This window comes from Enhydra lutris, unplaced genomic scaffold, assembly GCF_002288905.1.
Source record: "Enhydra lutris kenyoni isolate GAN:26980312 unplaced genomic scaffold, ASM228890v2 scaffoldscaffold51, whole genome shotgun sequence".
Lineage (NCBI taxonomy): Eukaryota > Metazoa > Chordata > Mammalia > Carnivora > Mustelidae > Enhydra > Enhydra lutris.
This window is the reverse complement of record NW_019154135.1, coordinates 5,309,590-5,335,126: the sequence shown is the minus strand read 5'-3', so window position 1 is coordinate 5,335,126 and position 25,537 is coordinate 5,309,590. Positions and strand designations below refer to the sequence as shown.

Sequence of the window (25,537 nt, the reverse complement as noted above, 5' to 3'; positions counted from 1 at the left end):
ACATGAAAATAAAAAGCTTCTACACAACAAAGGAAACAGTCAACAAAACCAAAACACAATGTACTGAATGGGAGAAGTTTGCAAATGACTTACCTGATAAAAGGATTGTATCCAATATATGTCAAGAATTTACACAACTCGGGGTGCCTGGTGACTCATTTCATTAAGCATCTGCCTTCGCTCAGGTCATGGTAACAGGGTCCTGGGTTTGAACCCCGCATCGGGCTTCCTGCTTGGTGGGGAGCCTGCTTCTCCCTCTCCCTCTCTGCTCAGGTCATGAACTCAGGGTTGCGAGACTGAGCCCCACATTGGACCCTGTCTGGATGTGGAGCCTGCTTGAGATTCTCTGTCTCCCTCGGCCCCTCCCCCTCTCTAAAATTAATTATTTAATTAATTACAACATTTAAGTTTTGAATACATCTATAACTATAGGTTTTAATGTTCGCAGGCTGACCACATTATCATTCTCTTTTCTAAGGATTTCTGAGTCAATCGTGAAGTACTTATTTGTAAACCTTTTATAATAAATATGTTTGAAATTTGTAGGTACTTCACTTTTAGCTTGCTTTCTTTATGTTTATAATTTCAATTTCTTGAATACAGAAACAGCTTAAATACAGGACACTTTTTTTAAAAAGATTTTATTTATTTATTTGACAGACAGAGATCACAAGTAGGCAGAGAGGCAGGCAGAGAGAGGGGGAAGCAGGTTCCCTGCTGAGCAGAGAGCCCAATGCGGGGCTCAATCCCAGGACCCCGGGGCCATGACCCAAGCAGAAGACAGAGGCTTTAACCCACCAAGCCACCCAGGCGCCCCTATACGACACTTTTTAAGGCTTACAAATACGGTACTTTTATATCTAACTTAACAACTTTCAAGAAATAGATAATGAGAAAAGGACTTTTCAAATACATGTAGAGAGAGCTGTTAAGCATCTGAAAGTGAAGTAGGATACTCCGAAATGGAGAATTAAAGAAAAAAGAAACTACCTATTTAGAGAAATTTAAAAAGCAAAACACACAGCAGAACACAACTGGTAAACCACGCCATGTGATGCACCGGAGACTGCTGGAATGTCGCGTGCCAGTTACACTCAAGCGAAACGATCACAACAAAGTAAAATAAAAAGCAAAATGAAAACTAACAGAAGTGAGAGTAGGATGTTAGACAAAGAACATAATATGAGAGAATCCCAACCTAACATGAATAAATGTTCTCTTTGTCCTTTTCACCATCCTATCATTTCCTTCAGTACTTTCTCCAGAACATATTTTATTAAGCATATATTTATATGGATCCTTTTTTTTTTTTTTTACTTAGCTGTCATAGTGACTGGAGGCCAGGAATAATAGCAGGCTTCTTCCAGAAGCTATAGAGGTCATCCTCTGGAGATTTCCAGAAGACGACCCCTCTCTGGTTTACTTAAGTGTCTGGATTTATCCTTTAAAATAGGAAGGTGACGGACCTGGGGGCTCAGTCGGTTAAGCATCCGACTCTTGGTTTCAGCTCAGGTTGTGATCTCAGGGTTGTGAGATGGAGCCCCCACGCGTGGCTCATGCTCAGCTCATAGTCTGCTCTCTCCCTAAATAATAAATACATAAAATTTTTAAGATAGGAAGGTTGCGTATTCCTTTAGTTACCTTACTCTGCATCATATGGCTTATTCCGTAAATGGTGAGTTAACTCACTGGTCGGTTGGTCATTTGGATAGTTGGGTCACTAAAGACAATTGAAAAATTGTGAGAAATAGAAAAATTTTCTAATTTTTTAGAAAGGGTCCTGGGATTAAACCCTGCATCGGGTCCTGCTTGGTGGGGAGCCTGGTAGGGCTGTAAAATTTAGAAAGTTATGATTTAATTTGGGGTAAGATAGGAGAGAGTGATAATATGAGAAGTAGAAAGGAAAGGATCCAGTTAGCTCAAAATACAGAGAAGGAGTAAAATCTTGAAATGAATGTACGGAAAATGGGAATGTGTGGGCAGTCTTACGTTTTACCTTGTCTAGGAGGTACTGAATCACTCTAACAGCAATTAGCAAAAGAAGGGATTTAAACTCGGTTTAGGTTTTTCTACCCTGAGAGGTTTTTTCTTTCTGTTTTTAAAAGATGTACCAGATGTAATTAGTTTGCTGATGCTCCTTCAGAAACAGAGGGTTTGTGTAAGTTTTTCAGGTGATCACAAAATAATGTCTGGAAGGTAATAATGCTTTTCTTTGGGGCCGGGGGAATTTTCCAGGCATAGCCCTTTTGTACCTGCAGTTGTACCGGGTCACCTGTGACCAGACCTACCTGCTCCGATCCCTGGACTACGTAAAGAGAACCCTTCGGAACCTGAATGGCCGCAGGGTCACTTTCCTCTGTGGGGATGCTGGACCCCTTGCTGTAGGAGCTGTGGTGTATCATAAACTCAAAAGTGATTGCGAGTCCCAGGAATGCATCACAAAGTGAGTCTTTAAAACTGGAAGTATTTACTCTAACTTCTCAGATCAAGGTCTTCCTGTAGGAAGACATTCAAAAAGAAAATTCTTTTTTAATTCATCTGCTGTTGCCAGCAGGTCTTTCCAAGAAGTAAAGAGGTTTGCATATTAACCTTGAGCGTGATGATAAGATCACGTGCCTCCTTTCTATCAAGCTTGCATCTGCCTTAATTTTGGGAGAAATAAACATGTTTCTTCGTGTTACTTTGATCCTTTTCATAAATAATTTTTGGTTGTCTTCATTGCACAAAAATTAGCTTATGTGCCTTAGATCTACTATCATAACTAAGTTATTTTTAGGTTCAGTTGTTTTAGAACAGTCAGTGAAAACCTTTTATTGCCTCTTCATATTCTGTTTTTGAAGAGATAGAAGTCAGGCCCTGCTCCCCTGGTGCCTGGTGGAGTATCTGTTGATGTTTGTTGAATGATAGACTGAGTCAAGCTAATTCCCAAGCATTGACTACATTTTAGTACTATTTTCTTTTTTTTTTTCCTTTTATTTATTTATTTAGTACTATTTTCTCTTAAATTTTAAATCACCTTCTTCTAATCCTGATTTCAAAATTGAATATCATCTCTCACATGGCTTAGGCTAGTATCAAGGTAGATGCTTTGAACGGAAAGGTGTGTTATCATTACTGATATCTGAGAGGGAGATGAGTGTAGTGGAGAAGTTTTTGTTGTTTGGGTTCCATTTGTTTGCATTCCTTAAAATCAGTTTTAAATGAAAAATAAATAACAGGAACCTTCTGCAGCGATAGGGTTCCTAACAGTTTCCGGAAGAGGTGTTTCCACCCTTCCCCGGGAAAACGGAATGTTCTCGGCGGGTAGACTTTTGCAGCTTCAGAGGACCATCGTGTGCCGGGATTCAGACCTCCCCGACGAGCTGCTCTACGGACGGGCAGGGTACCTGTACGCCTTACTCTACCTGAACACGGAGATCGGTCCAGGCACCGTGTGTGAGTCAGCTATTAAAGAGGTACTGTGGGGTTGGCGTCAACCGTGGGCGCCCCGTCCTCTCTACCGTCCCAACCTACCATGAGGGGCTGGACGCTGCTTCTAGGTAGGAATCATTTCTTAAGGCATCTCATAAAAGCAATATGTAGCTCCTTTATTCTCCTTTCTCGGAATTTTTTTTTTTAAATCTGTCCTCCTCTTGGGCCTGTTAATTCACCTGTCTTTACTAGCACCAAACAGCAGGGCGCCTGGGTGGCTCAGTGGGTTAAGCCGCTGCCTTCAGCTCAGGTCATGATCTCAGGGTCCTGGGATCGAGCCCCGCAGCGGGCTCTCTGCTCAGCGGGGAGCCTGTTTCCCTCTTTCTGCCTGCCTCTCTGCCTACTTGTGATCTCTCTCTCTCTGTCAAATAAATAAATAAAATCTTTAAAAAAAAAAAAAAAAAGAACCAAACAGCAGCAGCTTCAGAAAGACAGGATGTTTATTTCTCTTTCCTAATGCATCCAAACTGGTAGGCAGTCCCGGCAAATATGGCTCCGGATCCGGGTTCTTCTCTTGTATCCTACCATATCCTAGGGCCATGCCCTTGCCTGCCTGCCCAAAGCTAATCAAGCACCCCTCGGCTCAAGGCAGGGGAGGAAGTAGAAGATAAGAAGCTTCTTTTTTAAGGCCACGATCCAGAAGTTGTCTGCTACACTTCTGCTCACTTCCTACTTCCAGAAATAGTCAAAGGACTGTGTCTGTGTAGGCCAGACACCCAGCTAGAACCTGGAGCACTGTTACCGAAAGTATGAAGGGAGAAAGGAGAGGAAGGAACATTTTGTGCCTTTGCTACATAGTCACTACAGACAGGCTCTTCTTTTGATTTAACTAAACTCTGCAGGCCACAAGAGACCTCATTTCATTAGCCTTTCCATAAATAAGGCTAATCCCTCCAGCCTTTCATAGAAGACGTAGTGCCAGTCCTTTGAGGAAACATTGCAGTTACGAGGCAACTAAGTAAGAGTTTTTATAGGAAGTTTTGCTAGATTCTAGTAAACTGTTCATCCCAAGAACTTTCAGTCTCGTGGTTTGACTTCCTCATTTCTTTTTCTGTCCTGAGATTGTCTTCTGAAATCTCTCTGCCCGTATTTATTATGAACTAAAGGTAACAGTCGTGGCTGCTGACCGCTTGTGGATTTGTAGATTAAGTGATCAATAGAGAGTTGTTAGTGTCGAGGAGATGAAAAGCAGGATCCATGTAAGTTTTCTAGACTAACGCTGTCGCCTTGTCTCCTAGGTGGTCAGTGCTATCATTGACTCCGGCAAGACTCTGTCAAGGGAAGAAAGGAAGGCTGAGCGCTGCCCGCTGCTGTATCAGTGGCACCGGAAGCAGTACGTGGGGGCGGCCCACGGCATGACCGGGATCTACTACATGTTAATGCAGGTAGGTGAGAGCACTCGGAAATACTAGTCAGGGGCCACGGTATAAAATATCTGGCCGTGGGGAGCCTGGTAGCTCAGTCGGTTGGGTGTCAGGCTTCAGCTCAGGTCATGATCCCGGGGTCCTGGGATCGAGCCCCACATCGGGCTCCCTGCTCAGCGAGGAGCCTGCTACCCCCCGCCCCCACCACCAACCCATGCTGTCTTCTCGCTATCTGTTTCTCAAATAAATAAATCTTAAAAAAAAAAAAAAAAAAGAAAAGAAAAGAACTATTTAGCCGAAGAGTAAATGGGGACGGAAATTTTAGTGTAAGTCAAGCAGGCTGGTAGAAAAGAAGGATCCTCCCTTGAATCATGGAAACCTAAGCTCTGCTTTGTGGCCCCCAGGCAGCGAGGTGCCGAGAGCACCTTCTCCACGCGGTTTTGTGCTGAGTCGAGTCTGTTGCCCACATTCCTCCTCTGTCCGCGTCCTTCTGCGCACTGCAGTAGTGACTCTGAACAGAGGGGGACCCTTAGGGAGCAGAAAGGGTCTCCAGGATCCCGATGGAGGCAGAGACTTTTTCATGTTCATACACCCCAACTTGCTACCAGCTGTGTTCTAAACCTGTAACTGGTTTGTCGTGGTTATGATCTCGTCTCTCAGTCGTGCCTGCCGTCTGGAGCGGTCACCGCTGCGTCAGGCAGGAGGAGAACCCCCCGCACACCGCTTCACCCTGCTTCAGCCTCCGGGCCTCTGGTTCCCCTCCCTGCTCTGTACACAGCCTTTTCTTCTTTTTCTTTTTTTTAATTAAGCCTTTCTTTACCACACCCATAACAGAGTAGTTCATTATTGCTCAAAATCACACAGCTAGTAAGTCAAGGAACATGGATTAGCATTTGGATTAAAACTTTTTAACTAAAAGCGAGAAATTTTTTACTTCAAATTCCTTTTTTTTAAACCTACTCTACCACTAAAGGAAATCCAGGTCTACATGGGACGAAAACCCCCTTTTCTGGTAATTAGTTCTCTTTGTTTATTGTTGTAGGAAGCAAAACGTACATATCCCAGTTTATGAATTTTCTTTATGGTGCAGACACGTTTTCAAGTAACTAGGTTTCCAGAGCTCATTTAAAAATAGCACTATTAGTTTGGAACACCGGTAGTTTGTGTATATTTTCTGTTTCCGCAGAAAATGTGTTAACACTGGCCTTTGAAACTTTTTTTTTTTAAGATTTTATTTTATTTATTTGAGAGACAGAGATCACAAGTAGTCAGAGAGACAGGCAGAGAGAGAGAGGGAAGCAGGCTCCATGCTGAGCAAAGAGCCCGATGCGGGGCTTGATCTGAGGACCCTGAGATCATGACCTGAGATCATGACCTGAGCCGAAGGCAGAGGTTTAACCCACTGAGCCACCCAGGCGCCCATGAAACTTTCTTTTTAAATGATGCCCTATGAAAACCACACCAATAAGACATAACCTTAAAGTTTAGATGTAGATGTTTAGGTTAATTTTGTTAGATATCAGGGGCTTCCTTGAGAGAAACGCAAGTCACAAAGTTGTCCCCTTTATCTGCTTTAAAGTGAAGAACGTGAGAATACACTTTAGGCAGGATTCTGTATAGAAATCGATGTCAGTTTTCTTGTAGCAATCACAGGCCGCCGTGTGCTACACCAGCTTCTGAGCCAGAGCCAGGTCGCACCTGTCCACCCAGCGGTGCACTTAACGCCACTCCGCGGAGCAGCGGGGGGACTGCGCGGTGCTGTAGGTTCTGCCGTGTGGTTTCATTGGGAAGGCTCTCAGAAGACCGCATGAAAACTTTGAAAATGTGACTTAAACTCGCTTTCAGGATGGCAGAATAAAGACATTTCTCCTCTTGAAAACGATCTCAAAACAGACAAAAAAAAAAAAAAAAAAAAACAAACCCAGAAACCCAACTTCCTTGATGAGACTAGGAGACACTCTGGAGCCCCAGAGTACACGTACGTAGACTGAGAGTAGAGGAAAGAGCGGCGGGGGACCAGACGGGACAGAGGCGGATCACAAGTGGGGTCAGTGGAAGATGCCCCGGAAGCCAGCGCGTCTGCGCAGCAGCGCCCAGGCCCCGGGGACTGGAAGTGCCTTTGCTGCGGGAGGCGGAGCCGAATGCCTGTGCGTACGGGGGAGGTGTGGGTGCAGGAGGGCAGCTTTGAAAATATTCACGCGGCGCCACTGGATCTCCATCAGCGAGATGGCCCCACAAACCGACTGTTCCTTCCCTGACTCCTGCTGGAGATGGAAGGGTCTGGAGCAACTGAACAAGATCCTGCAGCTTCAGAAAGGCCAGTGTGAGACAGTTGAAGTGAAGCATAGAACCGAACACAGGGGCAGGCCTGCGTGTCCACCGGGTTCTGGGCAGCCCTCCCTGCCCCCACGGGGATTGAAGTTGGGCTGTTGTTGTTGTTGCATTTTGTTATTGGAGGAACGGCTCAGATGAAAGGTTGCCCGATGTAGGAGTTTCAGAGTCCCCGTTAGAAATGTTAGCTGGCTGAGATGGTTCTTAGTCTCTACTAATTTGGCTGGGCCACAATGCCCAGGTAGCTGGTCAGACATTTTTCTGGATGTTTCTGTGAGGACATTTTGGGTGAGATTTACATTTAAACGGCGTTGGAAGGTGGGGAGGGACAGTAAAGTATCCCCTTACTGAGAAGACACTTGGAGACCAGAAAACGAAGCAGGCCACTCCACAAAGTCTACAGAGTTTTATTCAGGGTGACTTTCTGACGGGGGGGGGGGGGCAGCAGAGGACGGTCCACAGCAGCTGCCTAGTTTTATTCAGGGTGACTTTCTGACCGGGGTTGGGGGGGGCAGCAGAGGATGGTCCACAGCAGCTGCCTAGTTATTCTCCAGGAAGAGCAGACCTTAGACCATAGATTTTGTAGACGGAGGGGACGTGCAGAGGGCACTGTAGTGAGGTCAGAAGGTTCGCACACCCCTCAAAGGGCTTGCAGGCACCTAACTGACAGCTACCCTTTACGGAGATCTTGGGGCCCCCGTCTGTGCATCAGGAAAGGGTAAGACTGTGTTACCTCAGACAGATTCATGAGAGGCCAAAACAAGCCTCCCCCAGTCCCTGCCTTGGCCGCCATTTCTAAGGTACGTGTGTCAGTCTCCCAGGGGCCTGGAGCACGTAGCCGCAGGAGAGGTCACCGAGCGAACAGGAACAAGATGGGGGGCTGGAGATGGAGTCATAATTGCCAGCACTCCCACAGATACTTGCACTTTTAGTAAAGCCGTTTCCATAATGTGGGTGGGCCTCATTCAGTCAGTCAAAGGCGTGCCCTGCGCAAGAGAGACTTCTCCAGCGGACGGCCTTCAGACTTCGGCTTCGACATCAAGACAAATTGAGCTAAAGAAAGGTCCCCCCCAAGTCTTAAATAACCAGATAATTGAATTAATTTGAGCTTTTTATGCTTCTCGGTATTCCAGGTAATTGAGGCCTTGAGGCTTTGCTATATTAGCTACAGTACAAAGGCTTAAAAAAAAAAGTAAGGAAAAATAAATGTTTTGTTTTCCTCTGTTTAAAGCCAGCAGCAAAAGTGGACCAAGAAACCCTGACAGAAATGGTGAAACCTAGTATCGATTATGTGCGCCACAAAAGATTCCGCTCTGGGAACTACCCATCATCGCTGAGCAACGAAACAGATCGCTTGGTCCACTGGTGCCACGGCGCCCCCGGGGTCATCCACATGCTCATGCAGGCCTACAAGGTCAGTGTCGCCGTTCGTGTCACACGCATTGGATGTTTGGAGATCCGCTTTCCTCCGCCAGGCTTTCAGTCTGGTTTTGGCCAGCACATTTGATTGCAAACGAAAAACCCTTCAGAACTGATGTTTTTACAAAATTAAGTCTCCCTATTTCACTTTATCTTGCCCCAGCAGTTGGAGCTGTGAGTGCATGTGTGTGTGTTTTTTTGTGTGTGTGTGTTTTAATTTTTTGATTTTTTTATAAACATATAATGTATTATTAGCCCCAGGGGTACAGGTCTGTGAATCGCCAGGTTTACACACTTCACAGCACTCACCATAGCACATACCCTCCCCAGTGCATATGTGTGTGTGTTGTTTTTTTTTTTTTTTTTAAAGATTTTATTTATTTATTTGACAGAGATCACAAGTAGGCAGAGAGGCAGGCAGAGAGAGGGAGAAGCAGGCTCCCTGCTGAGCAGAGAGCCCGATGTGGGGCTCGATCCTAGGACCCTGGGATCATGACCTGAGCGGAAGGCAGAGGCTTTAACCCACTGAGCCACCCAGGCGCCCCAATGCGTGTGTGTTTTAACAGGGATTATGTTCATGTGTGAAAGAAAGCCTGGGTGGCCGCAGAGTAAGGATTTCCATTCTGCGTGCGAATATCCAAGAAGGCAGTCGGCACTATTATAACCAAATTCTTTTTTGTTGGACTTCACATCATTTTATTTTCTTGCTTGAATAAACTTCATTCCTGGACGATGATGCTTATTTGGGGCCCTTTAAATTGGACCTTAAAATTGCTATGAAATTATTCATTAGGGAGGAGTGTGATGTTCAAAGTTTTACACATATGGGGTATTACAAAAAAATAGGCAGTACCTTTACTGATTAATTCTGGTAGTCTCAAGATAGTATTTGGGCACAATATTAGGAATACATTTGATTTCTCTCCTGGACTAAGAATTAACCTTGTAAGTTGAAAGCAAACAATGCTGCCTTTTTTTTTTTTTTTAGTTGTCTTTAAGTGTGTCTTCATAGTATTTTATTACATAGAAGTTGAAATTACAGGGGCACCTGGGTGGCTCAGTGGGTTGGGCCGCTGCCTTCGGCTCAGGTCATGATCTCAGAGTCCTGGGATCGAGTCCCGCATCGGGCTCTCTGCTCAGCGGGGAGCCTGCTTCCCTCTCTCTCTCTCTCTCTCTCTCTCTCTCTCTGCCTGCCTTTCCATCTACTTGTGATCTCTCTCTGTCAAATAAATAAATAAAATCTTTAAAAAAAGAAAAAAGTTGAAATTACAAACAGCTTACTGTATCCTACAATATTTTTAAGTTCTTTAGCATTTCTTGGAAAAATAATTCACATTTAAAGAAAAAAATGTTTCAGGCAAGTTTTTTAGGAGACTGTACCACATTTTATTTTATTTTTTAAATTTCTTATTTGAGAGCGCCTGGGTGGCTCAGTCAACAGTTAAGCATCAGCCTTTGGCTCAGGTCATGATCCCGAAGTCCTGGGATCCAGCCCCACATCAGGCTCCCTGCTCAGCGGCGAGTCTGCTTCCCCCTTGCCCTCTGCCCCACTCCCCCTCAGACTCTCTCTCTAAAATAAATAAATAAAATCTTAATTTTTTTTTCTTTGAATGTAGTTGACACACAGAGTTGTATTACTTCGTACAACACAGTGATGTCACAATTTTCTACATTATGCTCTGCTCACCACACGTGTAGCTGCCGTCTGTCACACTGCTGCTACAGTGTCATTGACTCTGTTCCCTGTGCTGCGCCTTTTATTCGCGTGACGCACGTATTCCATTGGAAGCCTGTTAGCTCCCACTCCCCTTCACCCATTTTGCCGATCCCCCGCACAACCACAAGTTTGTTCTCTGTATTTACAGGTATGAGTCTGCTTTTTGTTTGTTTATTCACTTTTCTTTTTTAGATTCCACGTGAGTGAAATCTCGTGGTATTTGCCTTTCTCAGTCTGATTTATTTCACTTAACATCATACCCTCTTGGTCCATCCATGTTGTACCAAATGGCATGATCTCCTCCTTTTTTATGGCTGAGTAATAGACACATGCACACACACACACACACACACACACACACACACACACACACATCTTATCCATTTGTCTATCAGTGTACATCCAGGTTGCTTCCATATCTTAGCTATTATAAATAATACTGCAGTAAACAGAGGGGCATAATCTTTTTGAATTAGTGTTTTTGTTCTCTTTGGTCAAATACCCAGTAGTAGAATTAATGGATCATATGTTATGTCTAGTTTTAAATTTTTGAGGGACCTCCATAGTGTTTTCCACAGTGGCCGAACCAATTTACATTGCCATCAATAGTGCACCAGGGTTTCTTTTTCTCCCTATCTTCTCTAACACTTGTGATTTCGTGTCTTTTTGATTTTAGCCATTCCGACAGTGTGAGATGATACCTCATTATGATTTTGATTTGTACTTCCCTGTTGATTAGTGACATTGAATATCTTTTCATTGTCTGTTGGCCATCTGCATGTCTTCTTGGCAAAAATGTCTAGTCAGGTCCTCTGCCCATTTTGTAATTGCATTGTAAGCAGTACTTCTTCTGTAATTTTATCTTTTTAATGCATCTTTATTTGTAATATTTGATGTTGGAGGTTGTTGTTCATATATCAAGGTATATAATAGTAACCATAATAATTGATTAGTGTTTTGGCATAAACTCTTTTTTTTTTTTAAGATTTTTATTTATTTATTTGACAGATCACAAGCAGTCAGAGAGGCAGGCAGAGAGAGAGAGAGGAGGAAGCAGGCTCCCCACTGAGCAGAGAGCCCGATGTGGGGCTAGATCCCAGGACTCTGAGACCATGACCTGAGCCGAAGGCAGAGGCTTAACCCACTGAGCCACCCAGGCGCCCCTAAACTCTTTAGTTTTAATAGATAGAATCAGTGAAGCAGAATTCATATTTCTACCTAGAAATAACAAAAGAACTAGTCCCCAAATCAATTTTATTTTCCCTTTGTGCCTAACCATAATAATTTAGAAAAATTGTGGGAATTGTTCATGATATTGGCTAATTTTTCTGAATTTTTTTAGTCCTCCTACAACAGTAATACGTAAAATATTCAAATATAAAAGTCAGGTGTGAGCATTTAAGAAAATAACTCAGAAAGTTATGTTAAAAAAAAGCGCAGTGAAATATACTCTTTGGAAATAAGAACTTAATGATTCATCTTAACACGACCTCAGTCTTTAAATTAAAATAAAATTCTGTTCAAATCGTTGCCTCCCTTTTTTAAAGCTTTAGAGAGACTGTTGCAACTTCGGTGACACAGAGATAAGTCTACAATTTTAGAATTGTTCAACCCTAATGAGTGTATTGTGAACAAACAAGGATTCTTTGATATTCAAAACAGATGTATGACTTTGATAAAAAGTGGAACCTTTTGCTTCTGGGGGTCTCCCCCGTCCCCACCCGAGCCAGTGGTAAGCAGGTCATCAGGAGCCCCGACATCCAGCGGGGCCATCATCCTGAGGAGGCCCATTTCTCCTGGTGCTGTTGCCTGTCCCTGCCGTCTGCTTCTAGCATTGCTGGTCACACAGGGAGCAACGCCACAGATGTCCCAGAGCCCCTGCTTCCTGTCTGGCTTCGGCTCAGACTATCATTTGAATGTCTGGTCCTGCCTTGCTTACTCTGAAACAGAAAGTTCTCTCTTCTCTTAAGCGTAGAGCAAAGACACGAAGATCCCATACTCGGTCACTAAAACTTGATTTTGTCCATTTCCATCAAGACTCTCAAACACGAGGAAGGCGAGGAAGAAAGTCAGCTCGAGGCTCCCTTTTCTCTCGTGTTATTGTTAACTCAGATTCAGAGCATCTGCATTCGCTGAAGCGGTCTCAGAATTAGGAAGTGCTTACATTTTATATAAGTTTTCACTATTTTCTCTTGCTGGCATGTGAACCCGTAAGTTCTTCAAGAACGCTTATGGAAGCATATGGTTTTCAAGTATTTGAAAAAAATACTAATATCCTCCACAGATAAAACTATAAACTGAATCTAGTTTCACTTAATTTGTTTTCTCTTCTCAGAATTGCTAATCATGTGTGTAGTTGGGTGTCCTCTACTTTGTATGAACACATATTGTTAATTTGAAATTATGTAGTATTCTAGATGATCCTTGAAAAATGTCAGGGTTTTAATAATATTCTATGCTATATTAGGAATTACAGGAATTGCAGATGATTTTCTAGCAGATTACATTTCTGGATCCTATAGCTGGAAGCTCTTTTGCTGAGCAGTTCTTGATTATCTGACAGTAGATTATAGGCGATGGTAACAAATTCTACCTTCTAACTACACAGATGGGCCCTCCGGTGTTAGCATTTGTGTGGATTCAGCCACTATCTACAAATGCTCACATTGGTCCAATGAAAATTGTACTTGGAAAGCTATTTACGAATATGCTGCCCAGGAAAACCATGTAAGTCATACCACAGTGAGATTAATATACTCTTGATTCTGTGAAGTATGAAACCATCCCGCCTTCCCCACTCCTACCTACGTCCCTCTGCTGGAAACCCCACATCAGAGCCGTATTAGAAATGCTCTCTGATGGCCGGCTGCTAAGCATACATCAAACATGCTTTCATGTAAACAGTGCTCCAGAAGCTCATTTGCAAGTTGATTATGTGAAACATGGACTATCTTGGGGTGCCCGTCAGAATGAGCTGTAGAGATCCCTTCAAATTGCACTTTCTTTCCTTCTTCCTCAAGATTGGGAGACCTTCCTAAGTGTAAGCATCACTTACATAAATCTACCACACTTCATCCATTTGTTTTCCAGTTGTTTCTAGTTTTTTACTCTTTTACGCATAAGCTGCCATGAACATTCTTGTACGGGTCTTTTTGTAGATGCGCATCTTCATTCCTTTGGGGCCAACACCTAGGAGTTGAATCAGAGTAACTGTAAGAAACTGCCAGACCTTTTCACAAAGAATCTCGTTCCTTTTACGTTCCATCGACAACGTAAGAGAGTTCACATATCTGGCAACACCTGGTATTAAAAGGCTTTTTATTTACATTCGGGCAGATATTTCATTGTAGTTTTTTTTTTTAAAGATTTTATTTATTTATTTGACGGAGAGAGAGGGACAGAGAGAGAGGGAACACAAGCAGGAGAGTGGGAGAGGGAGAAGCAGGCTTCCCACTGAGCTGGGCTTTACCCTGGGATCATGACCTGAGCTGAAGGCAGTCGCTTAACCAACTGAGCCACCCAGGTGCCCGCATTGTAGGTTTTTTTTTTTTTTTTTTTTAGATTTTATTTATTTATTTGACAGAGAGAGATCATAAGTAGACAGAGAGGCAGGCAGAGACAGAGAGAGGGAAGCAGGCTCCCTGTCAAGCAGAGAGCCCGATGTGGGGCTCGATCCCAGGACCCTGAGATCATGACCTGAGCTGAAGGCAGCGGTTTAACCCACTGAGCCACCCAGGCGCCCCCCGCATTGTAGTTTTTAATGGATAGCAATTTTGCCCGTGTTCCTGGCTCATTTACATATCTTCCTTTGTTGAATGTCTGTTCATTCCTTTTATCCACGTTGTTTTATTCTTTCTTTTGTTATTGAGTTGTAAGGATTCTTCATACGCTCTGGTTACAAGTCCTTGTCAGACAGATGTTTTAGAAATAATTTTGTAGTTGCCTGATCATAATGTTTGTGGTATCTTTTGATGAATAGAGTTTTTAATTCTGATAAAGTCTATGAGTTTTCAGGTTTTTTATGGTAATTTCTTTCTGTATCTTGTCTAAGAAATTGTTAACTTAAAAAATTAAACAGTCAATTATTTTACCAGCAAAATGGGCCTATTCAAGAATAGTGGAGAATTACATTTTGGGATATGCAAGCTATAACAGAACCATAGGCAAGTCCAACAAACAAAGGAAATGAACATTATTTTATGGAGAAGGAGGAGGAATGGGGGAGAGGTTGTTTCGAATGTAAGTCCACTGGACAAAAGCAGGAGTTCAGGGTCATGGCGGTTTCTCATTGGCTGAGTTGCAGGGCTAGTCAATTTCTTGTAGGAGACGCAGTGATCTCCTGTTGGGGCCTAAAATTGATGATTCTTTCCTCTTTCCTGTTTCCTCTTCTGTTGGGGTCTGTAATTGACAAGTCTTCCTGGAATTGAGTAGAGTGGCAGGTTTTCCTTCTAACCTCCTGACCCCACTTCAGTGAGTTTTCGCTTTTTTTTTTTTTTTTTTAAAGATTTTATTTATTTATTTGACAGAGATCACAGTTAGGCAGAGAGGCAGGCAGAGAGAGAGGGAAGCAGGCTCCCCGCCAAGCAGAGAGCCCGATGCAGGGCTTGATCCCAGGACTCTGGGATCATGACCTGAGCCGAAGGCAGCGGCTTTAACCCACTCAGCCACCCAGGCGCCCCAGTTTTCACTTCTTTAATGGTCACCGATTTTACTTAGCCCCAGGTTATACAGATAGCATTCTTCCCTGCCTGCACGGATTGAGATTTGGAACTATGAGCTATCTTAAGTTTTATATATTACATGTATATTTCACATATTAGGTTTGTATATGTGACAGAAGAAGAGAGTCTTTTTGTTTTTTAAGCATCAGGATGTCTGAATGTCCCTACATTGTTTATTGAAAAGACTTTTCTTTTCCCCCATTTGGTTGATTTGGTGTCATTAATACTCACAACAGGCCACTGAGATGAAGACCTTATATCCTTTCATAGCTGGGAAAACTGAGACATAAGAGGTTGAGCGACTTGTCCAGGGCCGAGCCACACAGTTTAAAAAGGTGACAGAGCTGAGATTCCGACGGAGGGCAGTGTGACCCCAGAGCTCACCCCTAAGCTGCTCTCAGGAGTCGGAGTCTTACTTCTGACCCTGGTGAATAGATCCCACATGAGGAAAGTGAGTAAAATGCAAATGTCTCTCTCCTTCCCCTTCGACCCTCTGCAGACACGGATTCACATCGTTCATCTCGTTTTTTTTGAGGTCGCTGCTAATCAGTCACAGGTAGATGAATCCTGTTTGCTCCCCACAAGGAGAGCGTCTCTGATGACGCTTTTGCCTCTAATTCATTTATGCATGCATGGACTGAGCCAAGCTGGGGGAGATGCGGACGACAAGTTCTGAGGGCAGGACTAGAGAAACAAAATAAATGAAATGTGGGGAGAAAGAGAAGAAAATGTAACAGGGAATTGGAGGAGGCACAAACAGCTCCCTCCCGCCGGGCTTTTGTCCTCGCTGAGCTCATTTGTCTCCGTACAAACCACTCATTTTACTTCTGCAAAGCCATGAACCAGGAGGACGAGGGGAGGAGACCTTGGCTGGATTAAGACTGTGAGGCTCAGTACGTGGTGCTGCTGATGGCGTTTGCTCTACCCCCAGAGCCGTGTCAGGTTTCCTAATGTGTCGTCGACTAAGCAGAACGGGAAACTAGAAACATCTTTTTAACACCGCTTTGCCTTTTCATGGCCCAGGTCTTTAAGGAGGAGAAGTACTTGAAGGACGCCATGGAGTGCAGTGACGTCATCTGGCAGCGAGGTTTGCTTCGGAAGGGCTACGGGATCTGCCACGGGACCGCTGGCAATGGCTACTCGTTCCTGTCCCTGTACCATCTCACGCAGGATAAAAAGTACCTCTACCGAGCTTGCAAAGTAAGGAGCCTTTATTCAGACAGCCTTTGAATACTCCGGAGCCTGCACAAAATCCAAAAATACAGCTTCTCCCCTTCTCTTAGCCCGTTTCTTGCAACTCTGTGGTCTCCCCTGTTTCTCCTTCCCACCCCAACCCCCCGTCCCGCACCGCACGCCTGGCCAAGCTGGGCCATGTTGACCGCTCTCTGTTGCCCGAGAATCTTCTTCCTGGAGTTCTTGGTGAATTCACGCGGTGTCTTACTTGCTGCCTTTTCACCGAGTGAAATCTCTGCTCTTAAATATGTTTCCTCGTAGTTTGCCGAGTGGTGTCTAGACTATGGAGCACACGGGTGCCGCATTCCCGACCGGCCCTATTCTCTCTTTGAAGGTAAGAGCGAGTGGGAAATGACAGGTTTAAATATGTGGGTGAGTGAGTTTGGTGCTTCTGCCTCTCTCTGCACTGGCTCTATTACATTGGCTCCTAACTCGAGTATTAACTCCACAGCCATGAAATAACTGTGAACAATGTAGTTTATTGCTGAAAGTTATATTGAGTCTCTCTGCCTTACCTAATTCACGTACCCGTGAGTGTCCTTCAGATATTTCTCAATCTTTGGTGGAAAATACCTGCAGACAAGATAGAATGTTTGCTGCTCAGTAATAGAAGAAATAAGTTTACTCCTCTGCATATTGTCTGTAACAGTGTGTATATAATACTGATCTATTCACAGGAAACTGGTTACTTAAATGTGTTTAATTATTTCAGGTATATAAACAAGTATAAATAATTGATCTTAGTAATTTGAAAGTATTAGTAATTGGAAGAATGATAGCGTACTGAAGAAAGTTCTGAAAAACAAGCAAAGACAGGAAATGAACAAACACAATAAGTCTGTTACAAAGAACCATGTGTAGAATATAATTGAGGAAAACAAAATAGAAACCCTACAGAGAGGACTCGTACATTTTTTGTATTTGTATTCTATGTGTGTGTGTGTGTGTGTGTGTGTGTGTGTGTATGTATGAGAGAGAGGGAGAGAAAGAGAGAATTAGATAATTTGTAATGCCAGCCACAGAAATCAAAGGGCAAAGGCTAAATGGTATTAGGATAAATTGTTGATAACTTTCAATTACTTTAGGGCTTCATTTTATACTAATTCCAAAGTAAACTTCAGAAGGAATAAATGATTGACTATTTTTTTAAAAACCAAACAATAGATGGTGTTGAATTTTGTCAAATGCTTTTTTCTGCAGCAGTTGGCATAATGTTTTTTTTTTCTTTTAAATTTATTAACATTGTGGATTACATTGGTTGATTTTCAAATTTTAAGCCAGCCTTGCATCTCTGAGGTAAACCTCACTTGGTCTTACATATTGCTGAAGTGTATTTGCTAATATTTTGCTGAGGACTTTTGCGTCTGTATTCATGAGGAATTTGGCCTAGAGTTTTCCCTTGTTTTACTGTCTTTGTCTGCTTTTGGTATTGAAGTAATACCCACCCAATAAACGGTATCCTTTGCTCTTCTGTTTTTTGGGACAGATAACATATTACTTGGTGTTAAATGTTTGGTAGAATTCTCCAGTGAAACCTTAGAGTAGAGATTTGGGCAGGGGATAGTTTTAAAACTATAAGTTCAGTTTGTTTAATAGTTTATCAATTTATCAACAGTGTCAATGGTATCAAGTTATCAGTTTCATTTCTGGTAAGTTTCAGTAGTTTGTGTTTCTGAGATGTTGCTCTATGTCACCTGTGCTGTGAAGCTGGTGTGTGTCAGGTTGATGTGTGTAAAGCTAGTGACCCTCTGTTTCCCTTCTGATGTCTGAATTGTCTGTGGTGGTTGGCCCTATTCTGTTTCTGCTCTTGGTTATATTTTTTTTTTTTTTAAAGATTTTTTATTTATTTATTTGACAGAGAGAGATCACAAGTAGACGGAGAGGCAGGCAGAGAGAGAGAGAGAGAGAGGGAAGCAGGCTCCCTGCTGAGCAGAGAGCCCGATGCGGGACTCGATCCCAGGACCCTGAGATCATGACCTGAGCTGAAGGCAGCAGCCCAACCCACTGAGCCACCCAGGCGCCCTATATTTTTTAATCATATATTAGAAATATAAGCAGAAAACAGAGCACTTGCTATTGTCTTATGCAGAATAATATTCTTTTAATATTCAAAGCCATCATAATGAAAAAAATAATTCTCAGAAAAAAATTTCAGTCTTTTACATCATAAAAATGCAGCATTTTTGCATCAGCTTTAACAGAGTTAATAGCCGAACTCTCAGTGGAGTTCATTCAAGTTTATTAACGGCAGCTCCAAAGCCCGACTAGGTCAAATGTACCATTTCCCAAAGGCTGGGAAGTTAGACTCATCTGCTCCCGGTGCCTCACAGGTGCCGGCAGTCGGCTCGAAGTAGATCCTTGCGGGGTGGGTGGAGAGTAGTTCTAGTGCCTTTGTGGAGGCGACTAGGCCGAAAGGGTCGCTGACACCTGTAACCCCTTCTGGAGCTTTCCCCGGCCCAGGTGCTGCGACTCGGTGAGTCTGCTGCCCCACCCCACCAAACAAGAAAACAAAGGTCATTGACACTCTAGGGTGTCAACGGTCATCATCTTTTCCTAATGGGTTCTAATAAGTCAGAGATTTTCAGATTTCTTGGGCTACTGGAACCCTTTCTTCAAACAAAAACTTAAAGGTTTAGTGTGAGAACAACCAAAATGTAGGAAAACAGCGAAAGAAACACACAAAATATGAAGGAATTGCAAAGTCATCGAGGAAAGAAGCCACACAGAATAGGCTGTGTGATTCCTTTCACTGTGGGATTCCTTTCAAAGGACATTCTGAAACAGGCCAAGCTAATCCCTGCTGGCGATGGCAGCCTCAAGGGCAAGAGAGGGACAGACTGGAACTTCCGGGGCAGGTGATGGAAGGGTTCCCTATATATCTTGATAAGAGTTTGGTTTACATGGGTGTATGCATTTGTCGGAACTCAGAGGAGTCCGCTGAGGACTTGTGTGTTTTGTTGCGTATAAATTTTAAATCAAAAGGAAAGCTATAAACAAAGATCCAGTAAGGGAGGAAATGTTCTGATTGAAGAGTTGTATTTGCTAATATTTTGCTGAGGACTTTTGCGTCTATATTCATGAGGAATTTGGCCTAGAGTTTTCCTTTGTTGTACTATCTTTGTCTGTTTTGGTATCAAAGTAATACCGACCTAATAAATGGTAATGAGAACTATCCTTTGCTCTTCTGTTTTCTGGGACAGATAATGTATTAATTGGTGTTAAATGTTTGGTAGAATTCTCCAGTGAAACCTTGGAGTAGAGATTTGGGCAGGGGTAGTTTTAAAACTTAAGTTCAGTTTGTTTAATAGTTTTTTTTTTTTTAAGATTTTATTTATTTGATAGAGATCACAAGTAGGCAGAGAGGCAGGCAGAGAGAGAGGGGAAGCAGGCTCCCCACTAAGCAGAGAGCCCAATGTGGGGCTCGATCCCAGGACTCTGCGATCATGACCTGAGCCAAAGGCAGAGGCTTTAACCCACTGAGCCACCCAGGTGCCCCTGTTTAATAGTTTAATAAGGCTTAGAGGCTGGGGCCAGCCAGCTAGCAGACTACCTTGCCCACCCTCCTGTAGATCAATTTAAAACCCGATCCTGGTGCAGACCACAATGATTTGCAGTGATTTTGATGAAAACAAAGTTCGTTTTTTTTGTTTTTTTTTTAAGATTTTGTTTATTTGAGAGAGCAGGAGCAAGAGGAGGGGCAGAGACAAGGAGACTCTCCCATGAGCACCGAGCTTGACACCGGGTTCAATCCCAGGACCCTGAGATTATGACCTGAACTGAAGTCAGATGCTTAACCCACTGAGCCACCCAGGCACCTAAAAACAAAGTTCATTTTAAAGTGGCATTTGTGTGTGTGTGTGTGTGTGAGAGAGAGAGAGAGAATAATGGAATATTTAACCACAAAAAAAGAAGGAAATTGGGGCGCCTGGGTGGCTCAGTGAGTTAAGCCTCTGCCTTCAGCTCAGGACATGGTCTCAGGGTCCTGGGATCAAGTCCTGCATTGGGCTCCCTGCTCAGCAGGGAGCCTACTTCTCCCTCTTTCTCTGCCTGCCTCTATGCCTACCTCTGATCTCGCTCTGTGTGTGTCAAATAAATAAATAGAATTAAAAAAAAAAATGAAATCTTGCCATACTGCCATAGATGGAGAAGGTCAAATGTACCACTTCCCAAAGCAAACCAAATCCGTCAGAGAAAGATACCGTATGATTTCACTCATATGTGGAATTTAAGACACAAAACAAAGGGAAAAAAAGACAAACCAAGAAACAGACTCTTAACTACAGAGAAGAAACTGAAGGTTACCAGAGGGGAGGTGGGCGGGGCGGGGGCTGGACAGGGGAAGGGGATGAAGAGGACCCAGGATGAGCGTGGAGTCATGTATAGAAGTATTGACTCCCTCAGTGGTACACCTGAAGCTAATGTTAAAATTTAAAGTTTTAAAAATTAAAGTGGCATTCCTAAAACTTAAAGGAGATTTAAAAAAAAAAATGCAACCTTTTGTTTGGACTAAGAATAAAGCTCTGAGAGAGGAAGTTTTATAGTTGAAATCACACCATAGCAGCACCATCGCTTTGTAGGAAGCCATTCTGTGAGATCATCCTAAAGTTTCAGGATACGAGATTAAAGCCCAGAACCCAATTTAAAAAAAAAAAAAAAAAAAAAAGGAAGAAAACTGGTGTTATCTGCTGGGTGCTAATGTAAGGATTTCTTTGTTTGTTTTGTATTTGGTTTTTTTTGGTTTTTTTTTTTTTTTTGGTTTTTTTTTTTTTTATGAAGTCATTGATCAAGTCCTCAGAACCTTTTCCATCATCCCCATAGCCCCTGGCAAAGGAAATGATTAAAGTTCACTTGGTTTCAGACACTCCCTAATGGCGTCTAATAAAGGGACCCACATTGTACGTTGCAGGCATGGCCGGCGCGATTCACTTCCTTTCCGACATCCTGGCACCAGAGACCTCCCGGTTTCCGGCATTTGAACTTGCCCCTTCGCAGAGGAACACAAAGATGTAGAGAGACTACTAAGACACCCGTTTGGACCAAAAGCCAGATTGCTTAGTGCCTGCCACAGAACCAACTATGAATCCTGAAGAAGGCAAGAAAAGGAGAGAGAGAGAAGCAAACACCTTCACGGGCCCCCTTTGTTGCAGAGACCCTCAAGTTAGAGCATGAATGACAGAAACCATCCCATCAGCGTTTTGTAACAGTGTTCCCCTCCCCGGTGTAAAATACGAATTCTTCACATCCGGCCTTCTGTAGCATTTGCATGTTTCTTGGTGTGTGTTGTGTGTAGGTGTAAGTTGCTCCAGACAGGAAGCCCTGCTCTTTCCGCGAGCCCAGAGCCAACCACGTGCGAGAGGACGGTGGCAGCCACTTCTCTGTACATAGTATTTCAAGGGAGGTGTCTTCTGTGTTGACAAGCAGGAATGGTCAGGTGGTGTCCCTCTTACAGATCAGAAAGCTTCTCTGAGGTGATATCCTAGTGATACTTTGTCAGCACTTTCTGTGAGTACCTTTCAGACAAGCATGAGGGGAGACTGGTCCGAAGACTGAAATTAACAGGACAGATTGGGGGGGGATTGCTGGAATGGTTGGGGGTGGGGGTTGAGCCTTTGCACAAGCTAGCTGAATGCTCCCCCCATGTGTTCTGTGTTCACCCTTAGTGTTTTTAAGAAGCCAGAGGGCACGCACGGCAGCTCTACTGGGGCTCCCTGTTCTCAGCAGAAGCTCCGGGCGCCGGTGTGGAGTTCCAGAGGCTCCTTTCCACCCCGTCCAAAGCGGCCAGTGCCCTGGGCAGTGGACTTCGTGATCCCAGAAAACAGTCAAGGGAATTTCATGAGCATAATGTAAATCAAGTAGGAGTGACTAAGCACTGGCCGTTCTAGATTTGGTTTACATTATTAAAATAGACGACACCTCAATTTTATCAACATCATTAACCTATTCTAAGTTCAGTGGATACAGTTCCAGATGGTGATAAGCAGATACTCATCTGTTTCCTTGTCCTTGCAATTAAGCTTACTTCAAAATTTGGCAAGTTACTGCAGTATAAATTTGGGAGGAATATAGTCATTTTTTGGCCTACTTTTGGGTGATTGAAATCTCACATTTGATGAAATGTATTAAGTGAAAAAGGACTAGTCTGCATTTATACATATGGGAAACATCTAACCAAGAAAATTGTGGTATTATCTGTCTGACCTGTTTTATCTAAAAAAAAAAAAAAATGGGCATTAATTTTGATTAGCATATTCTCAATACTTCTTTTTAGATTTCAGTTTTTAGAAGAGTTTTCTCATCACCATACCAGTGGCCTAGGACTTTCCATGTACTTGTCCTCTTGGGAGCTGAGGCATGGGTCATAAAAGCCTAGACAGGCTTCTCCGCTGGTCTGCTCCTTGCCTGTAAGGGTCTGTCTAATCACTCATCAGCCCTGGTTCCCTCTCCTTTCATAAAGAATGAGCAAGAATATCAACGTGGAAGACAAATCTTCAGGCATATGCAGTTCGTAGGATGTTGTTGACCCTTTATTTGCGGGGCTGTGGCCTCCTAGCTTGTGACCTTCATTTTCTAAATGAAGCCTCATGGATCCCTTCATTGCAGACATTGTTTCTAAGTCGTGACCATCCTCTCTCAAGTTAGGTTGATGGCTTCCCTGGGTATAAATTCTCATGGTTATAGTGTAACCAACTTCCCGGGCCCGCCCAGTGCTTCTCAGGCAGTCAAGCGCCCCATCCCTAGTCAGGCTCTGCGGTCCTGAACCCATGAGGGAGACAGTTTGGCAGGAGAGCTCCCCTGATGACACGGCCGAGCCCAACAGCCCTGCTCGCTCCCTCCCCACCCGCCTCCTCCAAACCACACAGGAGAGCTTAGGAGGTGTTGCCTGCCTCGAGGCTTCTGCTAAAAGCTTTGCCCAAACTTAATTCTTCAGGGGAAGCCAGTGGGACCGCCCATGGGTTGCCCCCAGACACCTGCAGCCCATCCTGCCTCAGCGAGGGGGAACACGTGGAAGCCCTGATTCGGGGCGCATGTCTCCAGACCGGAAACAGCAAGGGTGACTCACTTCCCCTGGCATCTCCCCACGTATGAGAAGTCGGTGTTAGGCTTCTTTCCGACTGATGTACTGAGGGAAAGACAAAATATTTATGGAATAAATGGAGCTTTTATTTATGGGTTTTCCTTCTTTAGTCAGCTGGGTTGACACCTTCCTGGCACCTGTCACATAGCTGCTGCCGAAGGGACAGATCCCGGATCGGCCCCTGAAGGCAGACTCGAAAGGGCACCCACTTCAAGGAACAGAGGACTTCCGGAAGCCAGTTCAGTGGTTCTAAGTGTTTGAATTCAGATCTCAGAACATCTCCCAGTGATCTCTTGATTTGTTTGTGATCTCCAAGATGTGTCTAAATTTAAAAACTATGTGTATGCACAATACCATTTTAAAATTTGAAAGAAAAGCTGATGGCCACAATACGTGTGTGGGGTTCTTTGGGTTTGTTAGTAAAGACAGTTTTGTGATGACGACTTGTGGGCTCTTCATTTGTTCCAACCTCTGTCCGCATGTGACAGTGGGGTTGGCTAGGAGTATTGGTCGCCGTTCTGAAGATTTCACTCTTCAACTTGCACATGTGGCAATGGCCCACATCACAATTTACTGAATAATTCAGCTGAACAGTAACGGACGGTGTCTACACATGCGTTCTGTTTTTTATCCCAAGGCTCCATGAAAGCTGGACACTGATGGTAAGAGCATCTCACTGCACTCACTGTCCTTAATGGTGACAAATGATGACAACGCTGCTGGAGGCGGACACTGTTATGCCTGCTTTACAAGTGAGAAAGCGGACAGCCTTGCCCAGGATTAGCAATAGAATGGAGGACAGGTAGGTTTCCAACAGACCCACACAACTTTGCACCCAATGGTCATACTCTGACTTGCACCCAATGCCCCTTCCCCTAGGTGCCCCCTACAGAAGGTACGAATTGAAACCTGGGGGAGACTGGCTTTTCAAACCATTTCTTGAAGTTATCAAATGCTATATCAGCTGTTGGGAACTAAAAGGGGGATAAAGAACAGGGCCTGCTTTTCTGCCTCAAGGAGCCCTGAGTCTCTCCAGTAGTGGGAAGGAGGACCCCACTCCCTCTTGGCACCTGCACTAAATGTTCTGAGACCGTGCGTGCCTGAAAGATGCCTTGGTTCTGCTCTGGCACAGAAGTCACAGATGGTTTATAGAATTCTGGACTGGAAATCACTGGTGAAATTTCAAGGCATTGCTGTACTGTCTTCTAGCTTCTAATGCTGCCTCTGAGAAATTATAGCCATTGTGATCCTTGTTTCTTTATGTGTGATTTTTGCATGTAATTATTTTGCAAGCTACAGATTTCTTCTCTTTATGACAATGAGCCAGTCCTGGACTCTTGCTAAGTCCTCCCAGCTTCACTGGAAACTTGTGTCTTTCAATTCCAGGACTTTTCTTAACTTCTTAATGTTTTTTCCCCTTTGATTTCCTTGTCTTTTTCTTGAACACGTGTTATTTGAGTGTTAAATCCCCATGATGGACCCTGTTTTTTCCCTTTTCACATCCCCTTGTCTTTTTGCTTTACTTTCCAAGAGATTTCAACTCTATTTTCCAGTCCTTCTATTGAGTGTTTCCTTATGTCCAGGGGTTTGTCTTGTTCTTAGGGACCTTTTATGTATATTGTCTTCTCTTTTCTTGGCTGCGGTATCTTATCTCTTGGAGGATGTTAAATACTCAACAAGTAGTCAATAAGGGCTCATTCAAGACCAGTCACACTATTCTAGGCTCCTGGAATCCATCAGCGAACAAAGCAAAGACGCTTACCTTGTAGAGTTTGCAGTATAGCAGGGAGAGAGAAACAGTGAACATAAATAAGCAAGTTGTCTCATGTTAAGGTAATAATATGGAGAAAAGATAAAGCAGAATAAAAGGGACTGATGGTGGTGGAGAGACAAGAGACTGTGATATCTGAGCCAAGACATGAAGAAAGTGGAGAGATTGGCCAGATGAATGCGGAAGAGCACCCAGACAGAAGGCAGACCAGTGAAAAGGCCGTGGGGTGGGAGCATGCCACTTACATTCATGGAAAAGAAAGAAACCCTGGTTGGAACGGAGTGAATGAGGAGGAGAGTGATAGAGGACAGAGGAAGAGTAGGCCTGGAAGGCCATTCTCAGGAACTTGTCTCTCACTCTTGGGGATGTAGAGAGCCACTGGAGAGTTTTGAGCAAAGGAAGGATATTATTTGTTCTGTGTTTTAAAGGGATCAT

General features: G+C 43.7%; 1 protein-coding gene across 1 annotated transcript in view; it reads left to right on the top strand.

The window, feature by feature from the left end:
- Nucleotides 1–23,772, top strand: part of LOC111157041 (LanC like 2) — a 48,339-nt gene extending 24,567 nt beyond the window's left edge. The window contains exons 3-9 of the mRNA XM_022518252.1: nt 2,236–2,443; nt 3,308–3,455; nt 4,710–4,856; nt 8,398–8,580; nt 16,047–16,223; nt 16,518–16,590; nt 21,163–23,772. Coding sequence (XP_022373960.1) covers nt 2,236–2,443; nt 3,308–3,455; nt 4,710–4,856; nt 8,398–8,580; nt 16,047–16,223; nt 16,518–16,590; nt 21,163–21,266 — 1,040 coding nt within the window. The 3' untranslated portion in view covers nt 21,267–23,772. The remainder of the gene's footprint in view (nt 1–2,235; nt 2,444–3,307; nt 3,456–4,709; nt 4,857–8,397; nt 8,581–16,046; nt 16,224–16,517; nt 16,591–21,162) is intronic.
- Nucleotides 23,773–25,537: the final 1,765 nt, after the last annotated feature.